The sequence below is a fragment of the Cimex lectularius genome, unplaced genomic scaffold (genome assembly GCF_000648675.2).
Source record: "Cimex lectularius strain Harlan isolate CLEC.00 unplaced genomic scaffold, Clec_2.1 scaffold146, whole genome shotgun sequence".
In the NCBI taxonomy this organism is placed as follows: Eukaryota; Metazoa; Arthropoda; class Insecta; order Hemiptera; family Cimicidae; genus Cimex; species Cimex lectularius.
In genome coordinates, this window is record NW_019392741.1 from 216,613 (window position 1) to 235,465 (window position 18,853).

General features: G+C 35.5%; 4 protein-coding genes across 6 annotated transcripts in view; 1 reads left to right on the forward strand and 3 right to left on the reverse strand.

The window, feature by feature from the left end:
• LOC106669928 (lissencephaly-1 homolog) overlaps nucleotides 1–2,590 on the reverse strand; it is a 45,020-nt gene extending 42,430 nt beyond the window's left edge. The window contains exon 1 of one of the 2 annotated variants that reach the window (XM_024227087.1): nucleotides 2,567–2,590. The gene's annotated coding sequence lies outside the window, so the exon portion shown is untranslated. Of the gene's footprint in view, nucleotides 1–1,880; nucleotides 2,073–2,566 lie in introns of those variants that run through there. The other variant, XM_014399810.1, reaches the window with a different exon arrangement.
• Nucleotides 2,591–3,675: 1,085 nt separating this feature from the next.
• Nucleotides 3,676–5,642, forward strand: LOC106669927 (T-complex protein 1 subunit beta). Its single transcript, XM_014399809.2, has one exon. It carries the CDS (start codon nucleotides 3,817–3,819, stop codon nucleotides 5,419–5,421), a length of 1,605 nt encoding a protein of 534 aa, XP_014255295.1. The 5' UTR covers nucleotides 3,676–3,816; the 3' UTR covers nucleotides 5,422–5,642.
• Nucleotides 5,643–7,987: 2,345 nt separating this feature from the next.
• Nucleotides 7,988–12,510, reverse strand: LOC106669960 (U6 small nuclear RNA (adenine-(43)-N(6))-methyltransferase). Its single transcript, XM_014399886.2, has 7 exons — nucleotides 12,332–12,510; nucleotides 12,099–12,230; nucleotides 11,806–12,022; nucleotides 9,175–9,315; nucleotides 8,837–9,095; nucleotides 8,479–8,770; nucleotides 7,988–8,414 (listed from the first exon to the last, which is right to left on the reverse strand). The coding sequence occupies exons 2-7, from the start codon at nucleotides 12,201–12,203 to the stop codon at nucleotides 8,043–8,045; spliced, it is 1,386 nt and encodes a 461-aa protein (XP_014255372.1). The 5' UTR covers nucleotides 12,204–12,230; nucleotides 12,332–12,510; the 3' UTR covers nucleotides 7,988–8,042.
• A 2,034-nt stretch (nucleotides 12,511–14,544) lies between these two features.
• LOC106669941 lies at nucleotides 14,545–18,023 on the reverse strand. 2 transcript variants are annotated; one of them, XM_014399845.1, is made up of 3 exons: nucleotides 17,697–18,023; nucleotides 14,717–15,100; nucleotides 14,545–14,660 (listed from the first exon to the last, which is right to left on the reverse strand). In XM_014399845.1, the coding sequence occupies exons 2-3, from the start codon at nucleotides 15,086–15,088 to the stop codon at nucleotides 14,583–14,585; spliced, it is 450 nt and encodes a 149-aa protein (XP_014255331.1). In that variant the 5' UTR covers nucleotides 15,089–15,100; nucleotides 17,697–18,023; the 3' UTR covers nucleotides 14,545–14,582. The 2 variants fall into 2 exon arrangements, with proteins under 2 accessions (XP_014255331.1, XP_014255332.1); XM_014399846.2 differs by having other exon boundaries at nucleotides 17,716–17,987.
• Nucleotides 18,024–18,853: the final 830 nt, after the last annotated feature.

The window sequence follows — 18,853 nt, forward strand, 5'->3', positions numbered from 1 at the left end:
CACGTTTGAATTTTTTTCTGCTGGGGGGCGCCTAAATTCGAACAGATATAAAGCAACCAGAGATATCTTACGATAAGGTTTTTGCACATTCAAAAGATATAAAGTTAAACTTCTTTTACGTCTCATCAGCCTGCAAAGATTGAACATCCTTTCAAGGTGACAACTGGTAACTTTTATGGTATTGAGAATACAAGAAGTTGGAAACGATTGAGTGAAAATCTTGTCAATACTGTTTGAAAATGTTAAATTTAGTCTTTATTAGTTTATAAACACTACTGTAATTAAATAATACAAAAATAATTAAATAGGTTAACTTTAGTATACTTTTTTTCTGGTGAGGGCGCCTAAATTCGGAAAGATCTAAAACAACCCGAGGTATCTTTCGTTAAGGTTTTTGCACATTCAAAAGATATAAAGTTGAACATCTTTTACGTCTCATGAACCTGCAAAGATTGAACTTCCTTTCAAGGGTGATAACTGGTAACTTTTATGGTATTGGGAAGACAAGAAGTTGGAAACGACTTCTGAATGAAAACCATGTCAACACTGTGTGAAAATGTTAAATTTAGTCTTTATTAGTTTATTAACACTACTGTGATTAAATAGGATAAAAGAATTAAATAAGATAACTAAAGCATACTTTGAATTTTTTTCTCGTGTGGGGGCGCCTAAATTCGAACAGACCTAAAGCAACCAGATGTATCTTACGTTACGGTTTTTGCACATTCAAAAGATAACAATAAATTGGAACATCTTTTGAACATGCATATGTTCAATGTTTTTCATCGCTTGACCTTTCAAAAGTTGAAGATTCTTTGAAATAAAATGTAACAAAACTGTAATTAAAGTATGTATTGAGATTTGAACACAAGATTACTTTCATCTATGATAATTTCTTAGCATTTCGGGGGATTTTGGCTTCTTTTTTTTCCAGTTGATGCAATTCAATTGACAAACGTCAGTTTCGAGATGTCCCTCGACCCGACTCCCCCAACACTGGGTTACGGTTTAATTATCTACGCGATTCGCTCCCCAGGACAAGAACAAAGAAAAACAACGGAAAATTAAGGAAAAAAGAATTATAAACAAAAAATATGCGTGCACGAAATGCGGAATAAAAGTAAACGAGGCGGCCCTTAATCCGACAAGTATTGATCCATGCTGCCCTTGGGTTTTGGATTTTACATTCCCCACTCCGAAATGACACCCACATGGTTTGTCAACTTCCTTAAGCGCAATTTGAAACAATTTAATCAATTTTAAAAAATTAAGAAATAGCAAATTTGAGCGCGTCATTATCAGGCGGTCAGTGATAAAAAAAAACCTTACGCCATTTGACTGAAGCGGAGGTAATACTTACGAAATATTTGAATAAGTATCGTGAGATCGTATTCGTTTGATTTTTTTTCTTAAATTATACAACTATATGTTTATTTTTTTAACATACAATCCTTACTTAAGATTAAGTTTAGTGATTTGAGTATGTACGTTTTTTCTTAAATAAATAATGAAAGGTCGTTTTGACAAGAAAATAAATAACAATTGTGAAAGGTCGTGTGGTCATAATTGTTTGAATATCAACCTTAGGAGAGAATTTATGTAAATGAGGCTGGCCAAGGGCAGGGAACAGCTGATTACGTTTTAAATCTCGCCCTTACGATTAATAAATAGAAAAATCCCTCGAAGGGCTTCACCGACTTAAAATTTTCAAGCGCCGTCCGGGCTTGACGGTTGAGAATGTAATAGATTTCCTCCGTTTATTCCACGATAACTGCCATCTTTAAAAGCGGTGAGGGACAGATTGGTCGAGGGCAGCGACGGCCCGAACGACGGACGGCGCACGGGCTCCGACGACGACCGTTCAAAAAGAGCCTACTCACCAGAATCGAGCGAAGCGTATTTGGTTGGATTTGACGGTGATACTTCGGACGAGAAGACACTGAACTGAACACCACCGAAGATGACCACTGAACCAGGATGGAGCAAAATCGTTAACTGAACTGGTTTCCCGTTGAGACCGTCGGAGGCGCACGGCGTCACTCTAACGCAACGCTCTCGGACTAGACGGCCATGAATCCAACCACTCGACCATCGGAGGGAGAAAGTGTGAAACAATCGATTCTAAAACTTTGTAGTTATCGCTCCGTTTGTCTAAACAAGAACCGAAGTCGATTTTTATGCGATCGTTTCCACTCCCGACAAGTGACGTACGATACTAAAGATGCATGGACCATCCTTTCACGACACAAATCCAATGTCTAATTTTCCGTAAGATTGTATTACCCCCTGCACATCTGCCCGATGCCACGCAACGATACGCTACTCTATGTTACGCGATGCAACCAACTTCCCCACTGTCCAGATCACACATATTTTTATTCCAAACTATATGTATTTTTGTCGTTATATTAATTACAATATGCTCATTTTAATATGAAACAAATTAAACGAGATTTAAAATTTAGGGGTTTTCTATAAAAATTATGGCCAGACTGGCCGAGAGCAGCGACGGCCCGAACGATGGACGCACCCGGGTTCCGACGACGACCTTCGAAAATAACCTCACCAGAATCGAGCGAAGCGTATTTGGTTGGATTTGACGGTAATACTTCGGACTAGGAGACACTGAACTGAACACCACCGAAGATGACCACTGAACCAGGATGGAGCACACAACATTGTATAATTTAAACAATGTTTATAAATCCCAGGCTCTGAAGATGATCTCAATAAAGATCGAAACGTAGCACGATAAAGAAAATGTTTTTTCTAAAACCTACGTCACACCAGACCGTACCTCACGATTTCTAAATAAATATCGATTAACGGTCACTAATCACCACACATTTCTGATTTGTGATACACACTGTGTGACTGTACGTGGCGTGCGCTTGAGTCGAACAGTTGTGCGCACCCAACCAAAACGAGATAAGGCGTCGGGTAACGTCGCGTCTGGTGTGTTCCCCGCTTAAGATAGTAAAGTACTCGATACTGGTATCAACAAAAATATTCAATACTACTCGCGATTTTGACATTTGCGGTTTTCGCTATTCATGTATGAAAAAATGAGGGAAGGTTTGGCATTTTCGGAAGTCCAATTTCTTTATTCGCGCAAAAAAAAGAATATAAGAAAATAATTCTTTTAAAAAAATGGATTGAAGGTTTTAATTGATTCTCAGAAAACTTTTTTCTACTTTCAACAAAAAGTTGGTCCAATGCGACCGTTTGTGATAGAGGCTTCTGCAATTCTTGAAGTCATCACGAATGGTGGTTTATTGAAGTGTGAAAAACTTGTGATTCATCTGCGACTGTACTGTGATTGTTCAATCATCAGTAGCAATTGTACAATCAAGAGATAATAGAATTTCAGGACTTTTACTTCCAAAGCTACAGTTTTCATTATCAAATTTTGTAAACTAGCTTCTATTACGTTTATTTTGAATAGACTTTTTTTAGTTGTGAATTGTACTCACTTTTTGGCGTCATGGAACGTAACCCTCCTTATAGCATAGGAAAATTGGACTTCGCGGATTTAAAATTCATGGCAGTTTTCTGGAACCAAACACCCGCGAATGTCAAGGGATTACTGTACTCGATACCAGTACTTGTATGGAAAGTGGAGGCTCGATACTAAAAATACCTGGTATCGAAAGAAATTGTTCGATACTTTACTCATATCGATAGTGTCGGAACGTCTCTACTCCCGACTTGCTCGTCTCGTGTTTCTCGTTTTTAGCCTTACTCAAGTGGGCGATTACTCAGAGCAGGTGTTAAGTATTTGTCGATTCTTCAGCTAAATAGTAAAGATCTGTGAAAATGGTGTCTCTAAACCCGGTCAGGATTTTAAAACATGAGGCGGAGGAGGAAAAAGCGGAAATGGCGAGGCTGTCCAACTTCGTCGGCGCGATCGCGGTCGGCGACTTGGTGAAGAGCACGCTCGGCCCGAAAGGCATGGACAAGATTTTGGTCTCACAAGGCAGGAATCAGGGCTCGATCGAGGTGACCAACGACGGCGCCACGATACTCAGGGCGATCGGGGTCGACAACCCGGCTGCCAAGATACTCTGCAACATGGCCAAGGTGCAGGACGACGAGGTCGGCGACGGGACGACTTCGGTCACAGTCTTGGCCGCCGAGCTTCTCCGCGAAGCCGAGAGGCTCATCGAGAAGAAAATCCACCCGCAGACGATCATCGCCGGCTACCGGAAAGCGGCCGAGATAGCTTTGAAAGCTCTCCACGATTCTGCCATGGACCACAGCGAGAACGACCAGCTTTTCAAAGAAGACCTGCTCAACCTCGCGAGGACCTCCCTCAGCTCTAAGATCCTCAGTCTTCACAAAGACCACTTCAGCCGGCTCGCCGTCGACGCCGTCTTGAGACTGAAAGGATCCGGGAACCTCTCTGCCATCCAGGTGATCAAGAAGACCGGCGGCTGCCTCAGCGACTCCTTTTTGGACGAGGGCTTCCTTTTGGACAAGAAGATTGGCCAGTCACAGCCGAAGAAGATTTTAAAGGCAAAGATCCTTATCGCCAACACTCCCATGGACACTGATAAAATCAAAGTGTTCGGGTCCAGAGTGAGAGTTGATTCAGTCGCCAAAGTAGCCGAGATGGAATTGGCCGAAAAAGAAAAGATGAAAATGAAAGTCGATAAAATCCTCAGTTACAAATGCAACGTATTTATTAACCGTCAGCTCATTTACAACTATCCAGAACAGCTTTTTGCCGATGCCGGAGTTATGGCGATCGAACACGCCGATTTTGACGGTATTGAAAGACTCGCTCTTGTCACCGGAGGTGAGATCGTATCGACTTTTGACAACCCGGAAAATACCAAACTTGGAGAATGCGATGTAATTGAGGAAGTCATCATAGGAGAAGATAAACTTCTACGTTTTGCCGGTGTCAAAATGGGTGAGGCTTGTAGTATTGTAATCCGTGGTGCAACACAACAAATCGTCGACGAAGCGGACAGATCATTGCATGATGCTCTGTGCGTTCTGACTACAACTGTACGTGACAAGAAGACTGTATTCGGAGGCGGAGCTAGTGAAATGATCATGTCTAGAGCGGTCAGCGAAGCGGCCAGTGATATCCCTGGCAAAGAATCCGTCGCGATGGAGTCCTTCGCCAAGGCTCTTCTCCAGCTTCCTACGATCATATCCGACAACGGTGGTTTTGACTCTGCTTATCTTCTCTCTGCTTTAAGAAATGCTCACAAGAAAGGTGACACTTCTTACGGCCTCGATATGAACACCGGTGAAATCGGCTGCATGAAGGCCCTTGGTGTCGTAGAATCCTACTCCGTCAAGAAACAGATGCTCCAGTCTGCCTCGGAAGCGACTGAGGTCATCATCAGAGTTGATGATATTTTGAAAGCAGCTCCTCGCAAGCGTACTGAGGACCGTGGCTACTGCTAAAAAGGATTATATATATTTTTTATACGAAAATGTGTGATTGTTCGGTTCACACATATTTGTTAACTTTCTAACTGGCTTAATGCACACCAATCTCTTAGCTTTTTCGTTATAGATTTGCGTTCTTTTCTTTTCATTTTCTACTTAAAAGTTTCATAGTTCAGTACTAAAAAAAGTTTATGTAATATTTGTTCGATAATTAAGAATAAAGTAAATTTAATACATTTTGTTGTTTTTATTTAACCATCATGGAAAAACTTTTCAGATAAATAATAAAATAACATTGAATTGCCATTTTATTATTAACTGCTGCTTAGACAAGACATTTTTTGTAAATGATGTTTCTACACCCAGATTTCATACAAAATCTGTGAGTAGAATCATCATTTACACAACATGAATCGATATACCCCACATTTTTATTATTCCTAAGATAATTTTCTTTAGTTTGATACATGCTTATTGTTCCATTTATCACTATTTTTGTTTTTTGGTTTGACTAGACATAGACTGTAAACGCTTCATCTTAGCTGGAATGCCTCTATGAAGATGGTGAGAAACTAGCATGTTAGACACAAAAACATCAAGGGTAGACAGACCAAAATGAACGAAACAACAGGGACAGGTTCATCATTATGAGATTTGTCTATTTGATCTGCAAGGAGATGCATCCTGTTATTTTTACTAATCATTTTGGTCTGGCTTTCCTCTCTTTGTTGCTCTATCAAATGTGTTTCGGTATTTTGCCATCTTCAGTGTTGGGTCTGCAGTATTTGATCGATATTCCACCAAATTCACATCGTTTAGTTCATTATCTTGGCATAGGAACAACTAGTTGCCTCAAAATATACCATTGTATGAAGTTTATGTTTGTTAATATATGTTCTGGCATCGATGTCTTCTCTTGTGCCTCGGGATATCTCATTCAAAGAGGTAGAGCAGTATTGTCCTAGAAAAAGTTTTACTTATTTAAATGGTCCAGTTTGAGGGGATCAGATTTATTGCTCAGCATACAGGCGTCGTTCGGAGGAGGGATGTAGTTGCACTGGACTGTAGATCGTGATTATGGATCGGTGAAAAAGTGGTTATGATGGAGGGACTGTATCAATTAAATGAAGGAAGATGGTGGGGTTGAGATGGGAAGTTAGTGTCCGAGTGGATTGAGGTCACGATAGCTCAAGTGGTAGAGCAGCGGCATATCTAGCCGAAGATCATGGGTTCGAATCCCACTCGTGCCATTGACTTTTTTATCTCAACTAAAAACCTTAATTAATTGTAATATACTAATTGGTCAAGCAGACCACGAAATTAGTGAAAATAAATGAAGGAAGGATGATTCAACCATCAGGAGGAGTAAGTTCAAGATCAGGGATGTGGTCATCAAAAATGATTTTTTTTTTTTTTTGATGACCGCATCCCTGATCTTGAATTTACTAGTATATTAATTAAATAGTTGAAAAAAAAGTTCTACCCACAAACCATTTTTGGCAGTTATCCAGATTTCAAGCATTTAAGTGGTCATCATCAGACTGAATAAATCTGTCCACAATATGCATTGAAAAACGGATGTAATTCTCTACTCAGACTGCTTGAAATCCAGATAAATGCCAAAAGCTATCCTTTTCAACTATTGGACATGGGACCATGGTAGGCAAGTAGTAAGCATGTTAGACTCTCAGCTCATATACCCACAGAGTGTTCAATTCCTTCCATCTCCCCTTTCTCCAAGAATAAAATTAATCATCGTATTCTCTGAATAAACTATCTGGCTAATATAGGAAATAAAGGCATAAAAAATATATAAATTAGCCAGAGAGATAATTCAGAGAATGCGATGAACCATGGTCCTGAGTCCAGTAGTTGAAATGGGTAGTTTACAGCTTTTGGCAGATATCCAGATTTCAAAAAAGAACAACCTGGACTCAGGTGACTATTCTCACTGCGGAGCTGAACTGAGAATTCTGAACACAAAACTGCCAAATGAGCCATCGACTACTAGTCACTACTGTCTCATCTGGGTCTTCATTTGACCGATTCGCAATTCTTCTCCCTCTCACTCTGACCGCAGACTTGGATTGTGTACGTTGATTGAATGGATCAACCATGAAGGGCTTGGACCCAGAGTCCTTGCTGACAAGGCTATATTCCTGAACTCTTACTATGATGACATAACCAAGCCACATAAACCCCCTGGGCACTAGAAGGCTATGCCTCAAGTGTGGTGCAAACACTATATACTTTTGAAATAATAAATTGATTTTATAAATATAAATTGGTTCATGAACTATTTACACCGCCATTTGTGACAGAGGGCTTCTGCAGTTCTTGACGTTATAACAAATGATGGTTTATTGAAGTGTGAAAAACTTGTGAATCATCTGTGACTGAAGTGTGAGATCGTAAAATTTCAGAACTTTTACTTTCAAAGCTCCAGTTTTCATTATCAAATTTTGTAAACCAGCTTTCTTTGTGTGGATTGGTATGGCTTTTTCACACTATACTTGTAATTAAAAAAATCAGTTCACTATTCTACAACTAAAGACAGGTGAAAAAATAATGTAAAACAAAATAATTTAAAACCAAAAATATATTTACACAAAAATAAATAAATGGGTTTACTGCATCTACTTGATGTGATTCTTTAAGTATTGCAACAGCTGATTAACAGCGTCTTTTCCTCCAGAGCCTTCTACAAAGGTCATTTCAACTCCCAAGACACCCTCTAGTCTCTTCATGGCTAATTTGCATTTAAGATAAACTTCATTTTCACTGTCGACATCATATTTTGTTTTTTTAGATGGACCTTCATCATTTTCGAATCTCCTTTTTGAACCAGGTTCGACCGAATCGTTGTCAGTGTTGCAATTTGACATCTGCGACTCTTTCCTTTTCTCCTCTCTTCTTTTTTTTCGATCGTTTATCCAAGTGTTCTTCCTTGCCAGAATGCTGTATGTTTCACCTTCACTGGTCGCCATTTGCAAACATTTTCTTTCGATCTAAAAAAAGAAAGAAACGCAACTAATATGATTACTGACAAAAATTGTTTGCTTGAATATTAACCTTTAATTGATCTAAAATAATTAAAATTTTGCTGACAAGATCTTGATGAAGTGTGTCGCCCTCGAGGGAAATATCCGCCGAACGGACGTAGTCTACTTTTTTCTTTGGAAGAAGACCTTGTATGTCAGCTTTGTCCAAATCAACATTGGGAAGAAAAGTCCACGCAAGACCCCATCTTGTTGTTCTCCCTTGGCAAAACATTGTAGAAGAGATTTTTGCCTCGCAGTTTTTCTTTATGTACAGTTTTAACGGTGCAAGACTGCTTTTATGACCGAGCATAGTCGTATAAACCCTATGTTAATTCAAAAAACTTATTTTTTATAACTGTAAAATTATTTTGTAAAATAACAAATTTTACCTAATTTGATCCTTCAACTTTAGACTATCGTCGATTATGTTCTGAACAAATGCAATTTCTCCTCCTTGAGTCGTCAACTCAACGTTTACTCCTGATTGAGCATTTCTAGGCCCAGGCCTCTCTTCACTCCTACGTTTGGATTTACAATTATCATTAGGATTTGTTTCATCGTAAAAAGGAGGGTTACACATACAAAAGTCATAAACTTCCTCTTCTTTGACAACACCACAAAGAAATGTACCTTGCTTTACCGAAAGTACTGCAAAGAAACCTTTTTTATACTATTTGAAATTGTGAGATAAATAAAACCGGAAAAAAATTAATTACATGAAACAAACCTCGAATTTTATCTTGCAGACCATTCCTTTCTACATTTTCCTTTGCACATTTGAAATTATTTTCGTCTACTTCAGTCCCAATCATATTCCAAGAAAATCTTTTTGCTGCCACTAATGGATATATGCAACATGCTCCTGTACCTGTTCCAAAAAGACAAAAAAAAAATCGTAAACTAAATTATTTTTTCAGAAATTGTTTGGAAAATGTACTTTGCTTTAACCATTTGAGCTATTGTGACTTCCGTACCCCTGAGATACCAGCTCATTATCTCAACCTACATTTTTTTCAAATTCCCCTCTTTTTGCTTTACATTCAAATTACGTGTAATCTTTTGGATTTTGGTAAACTTTAAGTGGCCATGAGGAGATGTTAGTGAAGTTCAGGTTCTTCTTCTTGTTTTTTGTTGGTCTTACCTGACCAAAGAGCAATTATTCAAAGTGATTTATAATTTTTATGTAAAAGTGTGGTCACTTTTAGGTCGTGGGTTCAAGTCCCACTCATGGCACTAGTCTTTTCATTTCAGCCACACTTTACATAAATTTGTGTAATATTTAGTGGCCATTAATTAATGATTATTTAGAGATCGTGGAATGTGGTCTGATGTGATGTATGTATAGAAAAATATTTTCTTTATTGTGCCAACGTTTTGATCTTATTGAGATCATCTGCAGAGCCTGGGATTTATAAACACATACAAATACACATAAGATATGAAAATGAATTTAAACAATGATGTATACAATATAGAAATTTTAGGTTTAATCAAAGTATTTGTGCTCACTCAAAATGAGTGTTATCTGTGTAGAAGTGTCACTGTTGTGTGCCGTGTTTTGAGTGTTAATGAGATTTTAATGTTTTGTTATTTATAAATGTTTGATTTTGAAGGAGCGGGAAAGAAGGTAGGGATGGAAATTCATTTAAATTATGAGAAGTTGGCTTCTTTGAGTTGAAAGGGACTGTCAATGGAAAAACGTTAATCGTTTGTTGTTTGGGCCTGGATAGCTTTTCAGGAATATTAGAGACAGGATTATTAGGGAAAGGAGAGACAAATTGTTGTATGTTTTGTGTGTTACATGTATGTTATTGATATTTAATTTGATTTATGGTATTATCTTAGCTGCAGCCGAGTTTACACGTGTGTGTTCAATGCTGTTGTGACTTCAACAAATTGGTGCTGTGTTTGTCTCGGTTGATGTAAACCATTCCTAAAAAGTTACATTTATGTTTGTTTTGTTCTGTGTTTAATATTTTTAGATTGTTGAAATCAAAATTGTGTTGGCGTTCAAAATGGTGGGTAGCCAGTGCTGTAAGATTTTGTTTTGGTTTTTGCAATCATAGATATGTTATTTTACCCTCTTATCCAAATATTGGGATGTAATTCCAATGCAAGCTGTCGGACAATTTATACAATTGATTTTGTAAATTACATCAGACTTATTTGTTACATGTGTAAGATCCTTAATTTTTGAAAAGAGGGTGTATTACATGTACATCTCCACCACATCTCATGATCTCAAAATTATGTATAAATCACTTTGAATGATTGCTCTTGGGTCAGCTAAGATCAACTAAAAACATATTAATATCGGGTTGTCCGGAAAATAATGCAGGATTTTAAGTTTTCATTAAAAAAAATCTATATAAAATATTCTGTTTACGTTTACAGGATTACTCATTTGTATGAATGTCANTAATAAGTTACCAACACGTTGGGAGAAATGTATTGAGAGTATGGGAAATTATTTTGATTAAAGAACATTGCTTTAAAGTAACTAGTTTCTTTTTTTTTTGTTTAATACCAAAATCCTGCATTATTTTCCGGACAACCCAATATAATAACTCCTGAAGGACCTGTATTTCACTAATCCAGAGAGAGAATCCAAACGATTACACATAATTTGAATGTAAGGCAAAAATAGAAGAATTTGAAAAGTACTGAAGGTACTTGAAACTGTAGGTTGAGATGAGTTGGTGTCTCGATATTTCCTCCCCCCCAATGGATACCAGGGATTGGAGGAGTTACCTCCTGAGCACTGCAGCTGAGCTGTACAGCTTGTACTTTATCCCTGGCTCCATTTTTTTTTTGGGGGGGGGGGCTCGTGACACAAATGTGAACTTGAGCCCCCGTTCTTCCTTCGAAGAAACTCATTTTTGAAGGGGGTTGGGATCAAATTCAGGGTCGCTGAGATCCAATCCCGCCCCTTCCATTGATGAGTACCATGTCAATTTCTTTCAATTGCGGCCACCGGTCCCCTTAGGCGTCAGAAAAAGTCCAGAGGTGATGGTGGGGATCGAACCCACGACCGCAGGATCTTCTAGCCGAGAGACTGACGTCTTAACCACTCGGCTACCGCAGCCCCCTGTCTCGGTGGTACTGAAGTCACAATAGCTGAAATGTAGTGTGTCTGAAGATGCACAAGTCTGCCTACGTTTCAATAATAATTGTGTGGGGGAAATGATTATTTTGGTGTTTTTTGTTTTTTTACACAATAAATAAGATAAGTAAAAAATAAATTCTGGTCTTAAAGAAGGACGTTACCTGAATGATTTTATTTTTGTTCCTAATTGTGGGTCATAACACACCATGCGTTATATTTCTACATAAATAAAATAAATGCAAAGAGAGATACCTATGTCGATCCCACTGGCCCCTTCTTGACCGGGACGCAACAACTGCACGATATCCGACAGCCAAAGGATGTAGTTGAGCCTGAGAGGCAGCGTTGGGACCAAGTGAGACGGGACTGTCTTCACATCCAAGTCGAAATCTTTTTTTAACAGGCAACTGGTCAGAGCCCAGACTGCGCCTTCATTCTTGAAATTCAGGCCAATTTTTCCCGACAAGTCCTGTAAAATAGGTCGAGAGGGAACTGGTGAAAAATATATTGGACAAAATTGACTTAATAGGCAAATAAGAACAAACCTGTCGTGCGAACTTTCTGAATTCGGGGAATTGCAGCGCAAGCTCCTTGAAGTTCGGTGGAGTCTTGTAAGGGTTCTTTGGGTGCATCAGCTTGTTCATAGCCATTTTAACACACTTCAGACGGGATTTATCCTAATATTAAACATACAATTACATAAAAAATATATTAATATCATCAATTAATATAATAATAATATATTAACATCAACTTTATTGTATACATATGCACTTACAAATTTAAATGTACAAAGTTAAGTTCTCGTCTTGGCTATGAAAAACATTCTGCATATGAAAAACATGTTTCCATGAGTTTTTCTGTTCCCAAATATGTTATTTTCAAAAAATAACAACTGAAAAATAAACAAGATTACAAGAAACGTTACAAATCCTCCCGGGTGTTCAAGAGAATAACCTCCTGTGATCAAAAGCACGTCACAGTTCACCTAATGATATCATTTGTGATAACGCAAAACTTTTGATTATCACCACAATTTAAATTTGGAAAATTTAAAAACTAAAATATGAATAAATTAATTGAAATTAAATAGAACAGAAAACATAATTTATTGGAAATAATTAATTAAAAATTATCTTTTGAGTTGAAAAATAAAGTTGAATTTAATTAAATTTCATATTTTCTTATGAAAAAGTGTGTTAAATATACTCAACCTTTATGATTAATTTTAATTAGCAAGAAAAAAGAGTTTTTAAAATAGAAATATAGTTCTGAGAGACTGCTCAAGTGTATTCCTGGATGGTGAGTAGGCGTTTTTCTGGGTGAAGCATCAGACCTTTAATCCCCAGTGTCATACCTTCGCAGCACTATATAATTTTTCATTCTTATATGTTACTTAGAAACCTTTGGATGAAGTTGGATGTGAATACCTGGCCTATATTGATTGGGATTGGGGTTCTGCAAGGAGTTGTACTCGAGCCACTTTTTTTATCTATTGGACATAGGAAGCGGACAAGCAGAAAGAATGGCACTGCACTGATAGGTAATTATTGATGACACTTAATGGATAAGAAGTATTAATTAATTAAACAATAGGACTAAATCAGTAGTTTTAAACCTTGTTCAATCTTCATACCCCGTATAGTTAAGATCCTCAAAGAGTACCCCATCCAATACTTCATTGTACCCCTTTCCTACCATACCTGCCCATATAAAAAGTACGGAGGTTGCACAATAAACTGTTCCTTATTTTTACTCACTTCATTCTTTTATTTTCAGAAATAAATATCTTTAAAATAAGATACTGAAAACATAGGAATGTTAATAAATTTTAAATCAACTAATACAAACTTATTGAATGTAATACCACATAAATGGAATTAAGCCTTACAAAGTTCACATTTGTGTTGTGAGCCCCCCCCCCTCCCAAAAAAAGGGATTTTTGAGACTATTGATTTTGATATGTTCTCCAACTAGTCGCATCTAATATGCTCTTGTATTTATTTTTATACGGACAACAGAAGAAAATGCCTTTTACAGAAGCTTGGTGCTAGTAAATGAGAATTTCTAGTTGTTGCTAGTTCTTGAGAATTTACACTGTTTTTTAATAATTCAGCCCAAAAAAAGATGAGGTTTAGGATTTTGACATTGAAGATGTCTTCATGTTTTATCACAAGTCAGGATCAGGTTCTTTTTTTTCTGTCAACAACTTGGAAATTATTTATACACTGATGACTACTTGGGTATTTCATGTTATATAATAATAATAGTATGCGATAGTATGTTATTGATGACATCGACGCTATTGACCAGAAAACTTTTAATTTAGGATGGGCAATGTATCAAAGTCTTAGTATGGACCACAATCCTGATACATTATCCATCCTAAATTAATAATTATTTTTAACTGACTTGAAACATACTTGTGTGTATGGCCCTGGCCCTGAGTACTCTTTTTGTATCTTTGTATGGTGTAGTTTTTTTATTTTATTTTTGGTAGTCCTTTTTTTTTTTTTTTTTTTTCAAAACGAAACCCTGAATATCTCATTCTGCCCTAGCTTCTACCCCTGCACACCGTTGTCTTACACAGTTCATCCCTTGGAGCCGTGGGTACTGTATATTCTGTCTTTTCTTTTTTATTTATTACCCTTAACATCAAAAGTAATTTAAGAACCATTAAGCAATTGGCTACTTGCAAATAGCATGCTTGCATTAAATCATATTGCTGTTTTCCAGTCATTGAATGAAATGGAAACTGAAAAAAAAGGAATATTTGTTCTGAAACTGTTATCAAAAAATCGGATATGTATATGTTTAATGCTTCAGAGTATAAAATCAGGATCAAAAGCCACAGTTAATAATTTTAACAATTTCTTCTTTATTTTTTAATGGTTCGAAAGAAATAAAAAGAAAGCTTTTGTCTTAACGGAATGTAAATATAATTTCAAAAGATAAAAAGGGAGGGAGACTTATATTCTAACATTAAAAACGTTTGAATTTCACTTCTTTATACATATTATATTTGTCATTCAACTTTTTACACCATTCACTTGTTCCATGATTGTACAAGCCTTCCACAGAGACATTTTCACAGTTTCAAAGTTGACCTAAAAAACAGTTACATAAATGTAAGAGGCAGAGAATGCTTGAAATCTTAAATTACCTCAATTTCTGTTTTATGAAACAGTTCGTCTGTGATTCCTTTTGAAATGTTGTAACGAGCCGGGATGTACTGTTTGGGAAACTGATTGTCATTCAGCGTGTTGAAAAGGCTGTAAAGTTTATCAATGGGGTCTCTATTTTTCACATGATCGTTTGAATGTGGTATAAGCCCTTTCAGTAAACCTTCTGTCGTTTTGTCCAAGCCGGTTGTTTCATTTTCAGTCGAGAAAACTTCGTTTGCATTGGAATATTCGCACTTTTTATACTTGTTCACCACCAGCCTTGGCCGACAGTTAGTCTCATCATTATCATAAGTACATAATGGAAGGATTTCAGAGACATTTTTTTGATCTTTCACTCTGCTAACGTCCATTTTTTTACAATTCTGTAAAGTATATTATAAAAGATCAATATTTGACTTGAGAAACGGCTTGAAAACTTATATTTCAAGTCTACAGATAAATAAAGTCTACAGCAAATGAATAAATTTAATTTGTTTTATATCAGAAATCTTTTGTACATTCATGTTACCAATATAAAGAAGTAAGTTTAATGAAAAAAAAGTACATCAGTGGATTTTGTTATTACTCCCTTATTTTTATTTAAACCATATGAAGTATTCCAATAATAATAAATTACAATTAATTAAGGTTTTCAGTTGTGTTAAAAAAGTCAATGGCACGAGAATTCGAACCCACAATCTTCGGCTTGATATGCCGCTGCTCTACCACTTGAGCTATTGTGACCTCGATCCACTCGGATACCTCGATCTCAACCACACCATTTGAATTTTCCCTCCTTTTTGCCATTTTTCAAATGTCGGTAATCAATTTGATTCTCGGCGACAAATGAAATGGCCACGGAGAACTTTAGTGAAGTATACTTCATTTTAAACTTATTAAATTCACTAGTTTCGTGGTCCGCTTGACCAATTATCTTTTTTATCTCAACTGAAAACCTTAATTAATTGTAAGATATTAATTGGTCAAGCGGACCACGAAACTAGTGAATTGAATAATAATAAATGTACAATTATAAGAAATACATAAATAAAAAATATGGCATGGAAATTCCATCTGCCGCTAGAAGGCCTTAGCAAATGTATTATTTTTTTTTTTTTACGAGGGTTCGCAACAGCATAGGTGATATAAATGTAGGACTGCTGGATTCGAACCCGGGACGTTTACCTTACAGTGATGAGCGCCGTGTCTCGCCTAAACTGTTGCGGCCCTGACACCCCCAAATGCATCAATGAATACATAATATATACCTATAGAATTACAAATACATCCATATAACATATAATAAATGATGAAATAGGAAAAAAATATTTTTAACAGAAAAATCTCTACAAAAACAAATAAATGAAGTGCAGTCTATAGTAGTAATGCAATGAAAAAAGGGTAAAAAGTATATCCTTTCTTTGATTTTCTTAAAAATTAAATTCATGAACCAGATCTTTTCTGTAAATCCAAGCTACTCTGGTGTACACCCACCAGTGCACCCATCCAGAAAATTTATAAAATCCTGTCTTGACAATACAATTTCTGTAGGATAGGGCAAATCGCAATGAAGTGAAAAGTGTCTTCTCTAACTTTCAGATTACAAAGAGAATAATCCTTCTCATTCTGTAACCCGGTAGGGTTTAAAGTTCAGAATTATTAGTTTCCTAGTAGTACTCTTATTATCAAATTGTAAGGATAGGAATATCTTTGGAAATTTTTTTTTTCCGAAGTGTATTTTTTTCTCCTTTCTCTAGCTAGGTATTATACATATAATCAATCAAAGATCAACATTTTTATGTACTCCTGTTACTCAGTGAACCAAATTCTTATGTTTGTATGTTGTTATTTTATATTAAATTATTTCTGGCACTTATCGATTGTATTAATTAAATAATAAGTGTTCATTTTAAGTTTTAACTTTACTGGCAACTTTAAACTTTTTCATGTAAAATTATTGTGTAAATGACACATGGATCCTTACTTTTGAACATTTGAGTTCACTATTCCGATTTTTGGAGGAAACAATACAGTTTTATTGCTTAGAACATGATAGATATCTCATTTTGTCTATATTGAGAGTGAATGTATTTATTAGTGTGAATGTGTAGTGTGAGAGGGCTTTTAGCAGAAAATTTAGTACCACATCGACCGTCAATAGGTGATTCTCAAGGCCTGCTAGTAATTTATTGTAAATTACACAAAAGCTGGAATCGCCGGCGAAATGTGAGAAGTGATAGGCTCAATTCTGTACACATGTCTGTATGTACATACGGCAGATTTGAGCTCATAATCAATTTATTTATATATATGTACAATATTATTACAAAAAGTTAAAGGACATTATTATTATTATTATTTTTTATGCTGCATTATATTTCTCACCACATTCACCACTTCTTGCTAATTACATTTCAATAGTTTAAAAGAAATTTTAAATGTCAACATTTTAACTGAGGGATATAATTGCATAATAATCATTCAGATTTCAGGCCTTGTGGTTTTAGGAAAAAATTGATATAGATATATTCTGTACATCTATGGAAATACATATTAAATTGTAAATTGAATCTCAAAATTTTAAATATTTGTATGCACATTTATATCCAAGCAGACAAGTTTGGTAAAATATAGTTTATATGATGCAATTTCATCACATCTCCCCTAGTTTATTTTTTTATTTAGGTTAATATTTTATGTGTTTATTGCCTGTTTATGTATTCCATATTTAGATTTGATTTCAATATTATGAAAGAAATTTTAAGATATCAAATTTCCATGCTTAATTTAGAGAAGTTATTTTATTTCTATTTTTGTGGTTCCAATAATCTTCCATCCCATTAAATTATTAAAATCGCTTATTAATTGAGCTGAATTAAATTATTTTACTCTCATATTTTTAGTTTTTAATTTCACTGTAAAATAATTGTAACTATTCATTTCATTGAAATAAATATTTTGAAAAAACTTCGTACGTACATATTAAACTACAGCTCACTTCAGGATTAGCAGTAGAGGTGGTGTATTTTCTAAACTTCAACAATTTTGGTTCACTGGATTAATTTCGTAAGAAAAAGTACAAAAAAACAGAAAACCTATCTAGGCCTTTATACAGAATAACCAGCTGTCCCTTTTGTGTCCATAGTGTTGTTGAATAAAAAATGGTTTATTTTTTCTAACGACATTTTGATTAAAGCAAATTAAAAGATTTGTCTTATTGTACATGGGCAATCTTTAAAAGTTGTCAAAAAAGTGTTGAAATTGCACGTTTTGTATTTTCTATTAAGAAGTTACGAATTTTAAACAAATTATTGAGATAGCCTTGATAGATAACTTGTAACAGATGGTCAAATAAAAATTTAAACAATTGACATGATCCTGTGTGCTTTCTTTGATGATATAACATGGCTTCTACTTAAAAGTTTATATGCAAGTATTTTTTCTTTTCTTTGGCTTAATATTACGCCATACAGTACAAATCTCATAGTAATTTTCATTCTTCTAAAAAAAAAGTGTAAGGGAGCGTCAGTGACCGCTATGGTTTAGTTGTTTACCCGCCACTCATCACTGTAAGGTAAATTGGTTGGGACCAACGGGCCTGCATTTGAACCAGATATACTTACGTCCAACACCACCGAGCACCAGCACTTCGAGGGTTGATATGACCCTCATTAAAAAAAAAGAAAAAAATTAAGGCTTTGGTGGAAAATTAAAATTAAATAGTAACACATTTAATTACCATATATTTTTTTAAAAGAAAATTTAGTTAGAGCACAAATTGCTAATTTGATACAAACAAAATTCAATAGTATCAGTGTAGTAATAAAAAAACAAACGAAAAAACTGCATAGTATTATACAAAAAAAGCAGTTGAAAAAGAAATTTATGAAGAGGCAATCTAACACTCTCTAAGTCAAGAATAATTCATATAGAAAAATAATTTAGAAATAATTATTTACAAAGAATACTTGTATAAAAACATAATAAAATAGAAATCAAAGACACATAATACAATTTTTTATGTAAGTACAATTCAACCACTAATTATAATGTGTTTAGACAAACTTAGTAAAAATATTAATTATAAAAAAAAAATTGATTGCTCTCTTTAATTCACATGCAACTGAAAATATCAA

Coding starts and splice junctions, on each gene's coding strand:
- LOC106669927 (XM_014399809.2), top strand. CDS start 3,817: ATGGTGTCTCTAAACCCGGTCAGGATTTTAAAACATGAGGCGGAGGAG.
- LOC106669960 (XM_014399886.2), bottom strand. CDS start 12,203: ATGGCTATGAACAAGCTGATGCACCCAAAGAACCCTTACAAGACTCCA. Junction 8,771..8,836: donor AAGTTGAAGGATCAAATTAG/GTAAAATTTGTT, acceptor GAATTAACATAG/GGTTTATACGACTATGCTCG. Junction 8,415..8,478: donor TTATTTTAGATCAATTAAAG/GTTAATATTCAA, acceptor TTCTTTTTTTAG/ATCGAAAGAAAATGTTTGCA.
- LOC106669941 (XM_014399845.1), bottom strand. CDS start 15,088: ATGGACGTTAGCAGAGTGAAAGATCAAAAAAATGTCTCTGAAATCCTT. Junction 14,661..14,716: donor TTCATAAAACAGAAATTGAG/GTAATTTAAGAT, acceptor ACTGTTTTTTAG/GTCAACTTTGAAACTGTGAA.